At 44.9% G+C, this 11,049-nt stretch overlaps 1 protein-coding gene across 3 annotated transcripts; it reads left to right on the top strand.

Annotated features, from left to right (window-relative positions):
- LOC112313480 (sulfotransferase 2A1-like) lies at positions 1–10,222 on the top strand. 3 transcript variants are annotated; one of them, XM_024570036.4, is made up of 7 exons: positions 2,169–2,305; positions 2,829–3,141; positions 4,787–4,995; positions 5,912–6,038; positions 7,465–7,559; positions 8,213–8,393; positions 9,884–10,222. In XM_024570036.4, the coding sequence occupies exons 2-7, from the start codon at positions 3,012–3,014 to the stop codon at positions 9,994–9,996; spliced, it is 855 nt and encodes a 284-aa protein (XP_024425804.2). In that variant the 5' UTR covers positions 2,169–2,305; positions 2,829–3,011; the 3' UTR covers positions 9,997–10,222. The 3 variants fall into 3 exon arrangements, with proteins under 3 accessions (XP_045059257.2, XP_024425804.2, XP_045059258.1); XM_045203322.3 differs by lacking the exons at positions 2,169–2,305; positions 2,829–3,141 and adding an exon at positions 1–153; XM_045203323.3 differs by lacking the exons at positions 2,169–2,305; positions 2,829–3,141 and adding an exon at positions 3,563–3,686.
- Positions 10,223–11,049: the final 827 nt, after the last annotated feature.

The following is an 11,049-nucleotide window of genomic DNA, read 5'->3' as shown; positions in this document are numbered from 1 at the left end:
GACTTGCAAGGCTGTTGTTTGAGATGGCTAACAATTATCTGTGGATTGAAGGGATTCCTTTCCCCACATCTACTATAGGAGACCTGAGATCTTGGCGGGATCAGTTTGTGGTGAGGGATGAAGATGTCATCACACTTTCCTACCCAAAGTCAGGTAAGGAAGTGGGATGAGAAAAGGAGGAGATGGGGAATTGTATTATGTGTAATTTACCACAATTAATTTTTATTCAAAAATAGTAGTAGGGCTATTGTAAATAATGCTGCAATAAACATAGGGGTGCATATATTTTTTGAAGTATAGAAAATGAATGTTCTTGTTTTCTTTGAATAAATACCCAGAAGTGGAATTGCTGAGTCACATGGTATGTGTATTTTTCATTTTTTTGCCAAGAAATGGAAGCAACCTAGGTGTCCATTGATAGATGGATAAAACGTTGTGGTTATACACATACACAACCACACATATATTCTGGAATACTGTGCGATAATAAAAAGATTTGGACGATGTGGATCTATCCAGGGAGTATTGTGTATATGTACTACGCTAAGTGAAGTAGAAGTCAGGCAGGCAGAGAAAGACAAATACCATATTGTTTTACTTATATGGGGAATCTAAAAGCAAAACATACAAACAAACAAATCAAAACAGACTGGAAAGAGATAAAAGAAATGGTTTCAAGAAAAGAGGGGGCGGAAGAATGGGTGAAAGGGGAAAGAAAATACAGTCAGCAATATTGTTACAAGGTTCCCCGGTTACAGATGATTACTAGAATTAGGAAGGTGAACACAGGGTAAGGTATAAATAATGTTGAATCACTAGGTTGTACACCTGAAACTAATATAACCAATATAAGATTGTATACCAACTATGTTTACACAAAAATAAATATAAAATAAATGAATAAAAAGAGTAGCAGGACGTGGACAGGATGGCTTCTGGTCAAGTTGGCAGAGCAGGTAAATGCTTTGTTTGCTTCCCCCTAAAAACAGATTAAAATTACAACTAAACTACAGAACAAGAATAATTAAAAGCCTCCTAAAGTCCAGCTAAACAGAAGTCTTATAAAGTATAAAGAAAAAGCTGCATCGAGACTGGTTGGAGGGTGGAGACACAGAGCCAGGTGGTCCTACACCCACATGTGCCCCATAAAAATCAGGAGCGAGATCTCAGCTGTGGAGGTCCTCACTGAGAAGCCAGAGTCTCAGTTCCACACCAGACCCCCCCGCCCAGGGTTCTGGTGCCAGGAAGAGAAGTCCCCATAACTTCTGGCTGTGAAAACCAGTGGGGACTGTGGCTGAGTGAGTCAGAGGACTTCTGGAGTCCCAGGCAGTTCTCCTTAAGGGGCCCACACGCACACAGACTTACTCGGTCTTACTCCTTCTGAGTTCCAGCCCTGGGGCAGCAGCTCAAAAAGGACCAGGGACATATGGGGACAAACTGAATTGTCTTGCACCAGGGCAAGAGCTGTGAGGGGCAGCATTCCAGGCTGTTCCCCCTAAAGGTCCCATGCACAGACTTGTTCACAAATACTCATTCTGACCTCTTGCACTAGGGCAGCAGCTTGAAAGGCACCAGGGACGTACGGGCAAGAACTGAATTGTTTGGCACCGGGCAAGATCTAGCCAGGACGTGGGGGCAGCTTTCTCCCAGACAGAAGTGCTGGCAGAGGCCATTGTTCTGTTGCTGAGCCCTCCCCCTGAGGGTACAGGTGGGCGTCACATGAGTCTCCATCGACCTGGCTCACGCTGTCCACTCCACCCTGGTGTTTCACCTTGACCCCTTCCAACCCAACTTGTAGGCCCACCCAAGTCATTTTCAGTGACTTTCCATAGAAATGACCTGTCCTGGCTCATGCTTCAGACCTTCCTAAAGTCTCTCAAAGGTACACAAACACTAACAAGCACCATCTGGCCTCATCTGTGTCCCATACCTCCTGTGATGTGGCCTCAGACCCAGCAGTAGTGGCAGCCAGCCTTGGTTGTCAGCTTTGCCTCTCCTCAGCATCATCAAGTCCAGCACAACTAGCAACCATCTGCAGGTCACTTTGCAGCTCCTGTGGGTGGCCCTGACCTGGGAACACACCGCAGCTGACCTTGGACAGTCCCTCCAAAAAGTCCCAAAGCCAATACCTATGGTGGACAGTTTCAGACCATTGCACAACAACTTTGAAGAGTGACACACTCAGGAAGTGGACTTTTCCAGCACTAGAGCCCCACTGAAGCAAGCTCTGCTCCATGGGGTTCGCCCTGCACAGCACTTCCTCTGCTGCCACTGCGATCAGTCCTGGCAGCTCACTGGCCCGAAGGTAAGTCCCTCCCACTGAAAGGTCAACAGCAAGCAAGGCTCAACTACAACAGGAGGGTTCACACCACCCACATAGGGGACACACCTAGAGCAACCAGGAAAGTGAAAATTGGGTAAGAAAATAAGTATCAGCTCATTTTATGTTAGAAAAATCACATGAAATTCTACCCATGTCATCACTCATGAAAATTAGAAATGCTACCAGTCAAGGGTGAATGTGGCTTACACGTTTTTTAACAGGCCAAACAGCACATGAATCTAACCTATTCCTAGTAATACAATCGCAATTGTAATGGACTCTAAATATACTGTTTGATTGGATGCTTTCTGAACGAAGTCAATTATTAGTTGTGGAAGCTGGGATAAAACACCCACAGAGTGAGGTAATTATTGACAGGAAAAGAGCATCAAGTTATTTTCCAGAAATGGTTTTCAAGTGAAGAATCACCCCCAATTTCTTATTCTCTATTTGTTTATTTACCTTCTGGGTTCTTCTTCCATGGAATCCAAAAATTCTCCGAAAGTATGCTGAGTCAGCTATTGATTGTGCAGGCGGACTGTGATCCTCCCTATTCAGTATCAGTTCCAGGAACCTTGGACTGCTCGCCACGTTGACCAGCATCTTCCTGGTTCTCCAGGAAGCAGACTAGCTGTCTCCATTGCTAAGACCGGAAAAAGCAGACCAAACCTGCAGGCTGTTGTTTGAGATGGCCAACAATTATCTGTGGATTGAAGGGATTCCTTTCCCCACAACTACTGTTGGAGACCTGAGATCTTGGGGGAATCAGTTTGTGGTGAGGGATGAAGATGTCATCATACTTTCCTACCCAAAGTCAGGTAAGAAACTGGGATCACAAGTTGAGGGGCTGGGGAATCAGTGGGGCGACTTCACATTAGTTACTCAGCAGGATTCTTGCTGAAGTTGGCTCAACAATGGTGGACTCAGAGAGCGAAGTCTAGGTCGAACCGAGAAAATGTCTCAGAGTCGTCCAACCAAAGTTGGGTCACAGGGCAACACTTGGAAAGAGTTGAGGAGGAAACAGAGCAGGGTGGGTTACATGTGGAAAGGCCCAGATTTAAAATATACTGAGGAATAATCATGAACCTATAAAGCCACTGTGGAGGGTTGGGTCAGACAGAGGGTAGCAAAACCTGAGGCCAAATGTGTTTAAGTGGAAAATTAATATGGAAGCTGAAATTCATGCTAAGGAATTGAAACTGTCCCAATGTGATGTAATTCCATGGGGAGTATTTAATCAGCAAAGTGACCGGGGCAGGCAAGTGAAGACCACTAGGTGCTCCTGACAATGAAGAAACTGCAGCGGCCAACAGTGAGGGGGGAGCCACGGATGAGATTCGATTTGACGAGGCTATTTCAGCAGGTGGGTCAACTGACAGATATATCGAGGACTAGAATAGTGACAGAGAGACGAGAATGAAGCCTCATTCGGGCCCTGGGTTCAAAGTGATTTATTAACCATTGGAATTAGGCAGCATTGCGCCACAAACACTCTAGGCTGGAGACTGTATTTCTGGGGTATGGAGAGTTTAAAGTTCTGACTACTGAAAATAATCTGAGAGAGAAAAAAATGTAACTTTTTAAATGTCATAACTTAGAAAGGGCCTGTGTGCCGGGCTTTGACTATGTATTTACTGTGTGAGCTTAACAGAGTTTGGTGAAGGTACACTTTCTCCGGTTGCCCTGGTCAGGAGAAACATGAACAGAGCAAGTGTAAGGCTGCACATGTAGATGGCTGCTTAGAACAGAATCCAGACAAACACATCTTCAGATAACGGAATTTGTCTTATTCTGAATGCTCTGGCTAAAAATAAGGCATTGGCCCACTTCATTCCAAATTGCAGGCATTCATGGGGCAGACCTGCTGGCATGTCTGACGGTGGGGTCTTCCTCAGGGCTGCCAGGGGAGCATGAGGTGGGGGCTGTGAGTCCTCTCCGCTCACTCAGAGGCAGAAGCAGACAGCTGCAGTGGCTGAGCGTTCCCCTCTTAGTGTCTCCCATCCAGGAGAGCGACAAATGCCATTCCTCTTTCGAAGGCCCCAGATCCTTTCCCTTGTAGAGCATTTCCAAGCCTGTTGTTTAATGAATAGTTTCAGTGTTGGCAGATGAAATGCGTTCTGTAGACGTGAGTGAACAACCATATGAATGTACTCAACACTACTAAACTGGACACATTAAATTGGTTAAGATGATGAATTTTGTATTATGTGTATTTTACTACAATTTGATTTTTCTATATTTAAAAACAGTAGGGGGGCAAAAGGTGAGGATAGTCTCGTGGGAGACAAAGGTACAGTGTTTACGAATGAAGGACCAAGTGAATGGGACTAAAGGTAGATGAGAAATGAAACATCAGTTGGCTTCATTGACATGAGTGACATACAGAAGTAACAGTGTCTTTAAGACGTCACAGAGGAGTCAAAGCCATTTGAAGAAGGTAACACTCTACTTTTCCTCATTCAGGAACCAACTGGATAAGGGAGATGATCAATCTGATCCACACCAAGGGGGACCCGACCTGGGTACAATCTACTGTCATGTGGGAGCGCTCACCGTGGGTAGAAACGCAGATAGGGCTTGATATTCTAGAGAATCAGAAAGACCCACGCTTCTATATCTCCCACCTCCCTATTCAATTCTTCCCCAAGTCGTTCTTCAAGTCCAAGGCCAAGGTGAGCTAATAATGCAAGGTCAGTTTGGATCTTAGAAAAGCTTGTTCCAAAGCACAGCGTCATATTCTAGACCCTCTCCCTGGTATTGGTCCACGGCAGACTCGGGCTTTAGGTACATCAGTCCTGGCAGCTGTACCAACGCAAGCTGCCCTGTGTTCATAGGACGATGGGGGCATCACCTCAGCTGCAAAGCAGCGCCCATGTTGCAGAGGAAATTGCGTTTGGCCAGCACATTTGAAACCCACCTGGGTGTTTCCCCTCATGACGCCATCCACGTGGGGCCAGTCTCTCCCGCTCAGTAGATGCACAGCCCTCCGGTGAATCATTTCAGGAGCTCGAAAGGAAGGCTGTATTATTCAGTGATCCTGGGCTGGAACTGGGCATTTCCTCCTCATCTGAGATTACAGTTTAAGATATATGGCACCAAAAATATGATCCGCCTTGTGTGAAACTCCCTCAAACCATCTCATGCAATGTGATAGCAGAACATGAAAATATTCTAATGTCACAAGGCCTTAGATTACACTAATGTGGTGCTGTATTCCTCTTCATTCTGTTATGTTCTGTCAGGTCCCCGTATTTTACTGTGATCACCACTATTGCAGTTCATTCTCTTATTGTTCCTTTTTAAGATTTTATTTATTCATTCTTATAGAGAAAGGAAGGAAGGGAGAAAAAGAGGGGGAGAGAGATCGATGTGCAAGAGATACATTAATCAGCTGCCTCTCGCACAAAATAAATATAATAAAAGATTAAATCAAAAATAAACAATTTGAAAAATGGCTATTTGAATCATTCAGGAGGACTTAAATATAGCCAGTTTAATGGCAGTTGGGTTTTTCTCCAGTGGGAACAACACTGTAGGCAGGGAAATGGGTATATTCCTTCTTGTTACCTCTCTTTTTTCTCATTTCAGGGTATTTACATCATGAGAAATCCCAGAGATATTATTGTTTCTGGTTATCATTTCTGGAAAGCAGTAAAGGCAACCAGAAACCCAGATTCATTTGAAGAATATTTTCAATGGTTTATTCAAGGAAATGGTGAGTTTGACTCAAAATAATGGTTCTGGGTGGAATAGTGGTGTTTCTGCCCCTCACACCCTGGTCTCGCCGTCTCATGGTTTATACGATGACATTGCAATACAACTTCAATGTTGTGAAATCCAGGGTAGCTCCAATGAACAGAGAATCTTCATCCCCATGCTTTGCTGCCAAAATATATTTCTAAGTACAATAAACAGAAAACAAAAATTCACCAGACTCAAAAAAAAGGAAAGTGTGAATTTAAACACACTGTGATCCCACTTCTCACGTATCATGTGGGAAGTGTGTTACCCTTCTGTCACCGCTGTGAGAAATCATCACAGATTAGTGGCCTCCGGCAACAAAAACAGTCTTACGCTCTAGCTCAGAAATCCAAGTTATGTTTTGTGGACATAAATTGATGTGAGGGCGTTGCTGTATTCCATTCTTGAGGCTCTGGGAGAGAATTCCCTTCCTGCCTTTCCAGCATCGTGAGGCGCCCACACTCCTTCGCTCATGGCCACAGCCTTCTGTCTCTGCTGTTATCACATCCCCTCACCTGACTCTCACCTCCCTGCCTCTTTCTTATGAGGACCCCTAAGATCACACCGTTTCCACCTGGGTAATCCATGACAATCTCTCCATCTGAAGATCCTTAGTCACACCTTCTGGGGTCTTGGGAGTTGGCCATGACACCTTTGTGGGGACCACTATTCGGCTAACCACATATGCCTCTCAGAACATTTGAATCACACCCTGGTGGGGAGACTCTGGGTGGGAGGCACGCTCAAGTGTTGGTGGCGGGATGGGAAACAGTACAAACCTATCTAGGGTAATTTTGAAAATGCTGACATTCCTGCATTTACCCTTTCTTGTTTAACTTCCTTTTATCCAAAGGAAATAAAACACTAACAAAATACAAAAAAAAAAGAAATCAATTTACAAGAACTTTCAAATGACCCTTATTCAATGGACACCCTATTCCAGAAAAAAATTAACTGTGTCAAAGTGATATATCAAAACGATTCCCCAGCTAGTCATCTGCATAGACTGGCCTGGGGAAAAAGAAAATTTCTCATAAGATATGCTGTCCCACAGCTTAGGGGTGGGCAAAAAAGAGACATGAAACACATGGTGTCTTCCGGTAGCTACCCTACCAGTCACCAGAAAAGAACACAGACCTTGATTCCCAATACGGTGGGGTTTGAGTCCAGCTCTTTCACTTTCTAGCTAAAGTCTCTTCACAATTCAAAATCATCTCCTCACAAGTAGATGGGGACTCATGGTAAATACTATATCTTACACATGCAGAATTCTATTTCTCATGCAATCAGAGTCACCTGGTCATCAAATTCCTAAGGCAGGGCTGACGGGGGCTGAGTTGCCTAGGCAACTGAGATCAGAAGTGAGAAGCACTCCCCTTCTCCCCTCACTTCTCTTGCAGTGGCATTTGGCTCATGGTTTGACCATGTTCGTGGCTGGCTGCAGATGAAAGGAAAAGAGAATTTCCTATTAATATCCTATGAGGAGCTGCATCAGGTAGTTCTTCCAAAAATTTCACTCTCTCCAACTTTCACAGCTGTCTGCCTTCCCTCCATTCATGATGCTCCGTTCTACACCTTCCGTCAGATCCCGGTGCAGAAATGTCACTGTCTTTTCTTCACTGACCTCCCTGCTGGCACACGTTCTCTAGTTTTCTTGGCTATGTCTTCCTACTACACTTAATGCGTGTGCTGAGGAAGAGCTTAATAACAACTGTAGTTGCTGAAAGCTATCAGTGATTCTAGGGAAAAATCTGCTTGAATCTGGGAAGCCAGAAGTGGTGTCAGGTGGGGATACAGTGAAAGGCGGGACTTGACAGGGTCGGACAGGTGCAGAAGTGTTGGCGTGTTCCCAGGCTGACTGACAGGAAGGGAGTTCCTGTGGGAGGTGATTATGTCAATACTCATAGCGCGAGATGGCCGGCATCCAAAGGAAGTGGCTGACTTGAATCACACCCTCTATTTGTCTCTAAAGAGCATTTGCTTATGCGCTCTCGTCTGATCATACTGTACATCCTCCAGATGGACTTAATGCTCTGTCTGCTTTTCCTTATTTTCTCTCTCCCTCACCTTCATTCTCTGCTGTCTCTTTTTCCTTATTCCCTGTATCACTCTACTCTCGTGTTTCCTCTTTTGTGGTTCTCCTCCTAGGACACAAGAGCCAGTGCAGAGAGGGTCAGCCAATTCTTGGGCGTGAAGCTAAACCCAGAAGAACTGAGCTCAGTCCTCAAGAATGTGTCCTTCCAGGCCATGAGAGACAATAAAATGAGCAACTTCTCTCTAGTACCTGACACCTATATGGATCACAGCAAAGCATGCTTGATGAGAAAAGGTGAGAGAGTTTCTAATTTCCCGACATGAGTGAGGTGGACAGTGACCCCCCCTTGTGCTGATGCACTAAGACACGGGATGGTGGAACTATGTGAATGTTCACGAATCACAGAGGTGGCACCTGACTTTAAGAGTTTAAGGGGTTTTGTATTCATTAGGTTGTAAGGAAAACTCAGAAACAAGGAGCACTGCTGGTGAACCCCACATCTCTCGGGGCACTACCTGTCCCACCTGTTTCCTAGATGTTGCCCATCACGTAGAACACACTCATGGTTTCTATATGGAATTTCGACTCACAGTGCTAGTGTGGTCCCTAGGCCTGCAGAGTGACAATCTCCTCACATATATGGACCATGGGAATATCTATTCCACTGAAAGAAGCCTTAAAATGGGACCATTGTGGAGAGAAAAATGAGAGGAAAGACGTGAGACTTAGCTTCAAATCAACTATTCAGCTGAGACGCCTATGATAATAATGAAACAGGTTCACTAAACAAGAGGAAATGAGAGTGCTGAGCTCAAAGACTGGGAAGATTCCATTGTCAGCCTGGATTTAAAATAGAGTGGTTGGGGTGAACTTAAAGAGAAATGACACGGACTGTGGGCTGGGCTCCCTAAGGGAGGAGCAGTCTAGGTAAAGAAAACTGTGTGCGGAAAGCTCTGGGTAGTGCAGTTGGATGCTGTGCCAATCACAGGTACAGAGTTCAAGGAAAGAGGCCTTATATGGAGCCACCAACAATATCGAGAACTCCAGTCCCACCTATAGGACCCCAGGTAAGAAAACAGTGTCCTAAAGAAACAAATGTCTTGTGCCCTGGCTGGTGTGGCTCAGTGGATTGAGCACCGGCCCATGAACTGAAAGGTTGCAGGTTCAGTTCCCTGTCAGGGCACATGCCTGGTTGCAGGCCAGGCCACAGTGAGGGGAGGGTGAGAGGCAACCAATGGATCTTTCTCTTCCTCTCTTTCTCCTTCCCTCCTCTCTCTGAAAATAAATGATTACATTACAAAAAAAAAAAAAAAAAAGAAAGAAAGAAAAAGAAAATCAGCTCAGGGAAGCGTGTCAAGAAGGAAGAGAATGAGCAATCCTGATTAGCAGGAGGGGTCAAAAAAAAAAAAAGAAATAAAAAAGAAATGTCTTGCATGTTGAAGAGGCAGACAATATCCTAACACAGTTCCAGGAAGAGAATAATAACTTCCTGTATGTCAGGTATTCTTGCTGTTGTGACTTCGCTCTTTACCCTCACATTGCCCCTGTGAGGGCGCTGCTGGGAACAGTGTTACTAAACAGAGGGTACAGTGTAAACTCAACTCTATTATGCAACTAGTAGCCTGGGATTGCAGCCAATGGAATGTCAATCCAGGCCATAAAAATTTAACCACTCAGCTATATTGAGTGAGTTTTTCATTGACTGTATATGAGAGAGAAGTACAAATAAAGTCTTAAGACCTTGTTTGTAAATCTAATCTGGACTGATGTTTTGTGTTTGACAGGAATCACTGGGGACTGGAAAAATCACTTCACAGTGGCCCAGAGTGAAGCCTTTGATAAACTTTACCGAGAGAAGATGGCCGGGCTTCCTCAGGGCCTCTTCCCATGGGACTGAAGGCCTCGCGTGCCTGCATCTGGTGTAAATGCTGAGTTTCCTGTTGTACTTGGGTACCAGCCTGCTCATACAAAGCCAACTTTGTATTGCATGTTACAATTCTTTGTACACTTAACAATAACCATGTTCCTTTTTAACTTTAAGCCATGTCAGCTTCAAAGTTATGTAGTATTTCCAACACACAGAATAATTAAAAAAAAAACAAACAGCTAATGCCCTTTCTAAATGGGTTAATGAGTAAATGTACTACATTCTCATGTTTGTGACATATGAAAGTATGCCCTGAAACACATCACACACACATACTACTCCTTCGGTGCCCACCCACAATCACATGTGTTCTCTGGATGTGTGGCATCCCGTATGGAATGAGAACTTAGAATCGAGTGTGCACATTCTGGGCTGGAGGTTTTGGTGCCTATTCACCAACTGAAATGGGTGAGGCAGATGATAAATAATAGCAGGTGCACTCATTTCAGCAAAATTGCTCTAAGCAAAACCGGAGAGAAGTTTCCTGAGGAGTTAGGCTACTGCTCAGCCACCAGCACCCAATGGATGACTTACATGCAAGTGCTAAGCCCGGCATCGTGACCTCCGAAGGGACCAAAGACATGCTGTGGTGTGCTTTCCAGCCTGCTGGGCACCAGGATGAAACTGGCCTCCCGTCCTGGCTACATCGGTGTTGGGTCCTCTCTTCCTTCCCTGTCAGCTGCCATGTCTCCTAATCTGTAGGGCACACTCATTTGTTAAATCATTTATACAAAATGCCCATTTCAAACTCTGTCTCTAGGAGCTTCAGACCATCCTGAGGTAGTTGGTAGTTAATTCAGGAGAGAGGAAGAAAAGGGATATGTCTCCCTTGTCCCAGCACCTTGGCGCATGGGCCTAGGGACAAAAGTAGACAACTCTGAGTGTGGGACAGCTCTGTGGGACTGAGAGAAGACACAATCCTAAAATTTCCCTGTAGGAAGGAGCAGGAGGAGGAGTAGAGGGGTCGGAACGTAGAGACTCGAAGATGTGGCTCTTTTCCAAACATGCGGACAGCACCAGGCT

The sequence above is a fragment of the Desmodus rotundus genome, chromosome 12 (genome assembly GCF_022682495.2).
Source record: "Desmodus rotundus isolate HL8 chromosome 12, HLdesRot8A.1, whole genome shotgun sequence".
Taxonomy (NCBI): Eukaryota; Metazoa; Chordata; class Mammalia; order Chiroptera; family Phyllostomidae; genus Desmodus; species Desmodus rotundus.
The sequence above is the reverse complement of the archived record's forward strand: the minus strand, read 5'-3'. Positions and strand labels throughout refer to the sequence as shown.

What these genes read in the sequence shown, in the direction of transcription:
- LOC112313480 (XM_045203322.3), top strand. Translation starts at nt 24, where the DNA reads ATGGCTAACAATTATCTGTGGATTGAAGGGATTCCTTTCCCCACATCT. An exon ending in CCTATGAGGAGCTGCATCAG is followed by an intron (nt 7,560 to 8,212) that starts GTAGTTCTTCCA and finishes TTCTCCTCCTAG; the next exon opens with GACACAAGAGCCAGTGCAGA. An exon ending in AGCATGCTTGATGAGAAAAG is followed by an intron (nt 8,394 to 9,883) that starts GTGAGAGAGTTT and finishes TGTGTTTGACAG; the next exon opens with GAATCACTGGGGACTGGAAA.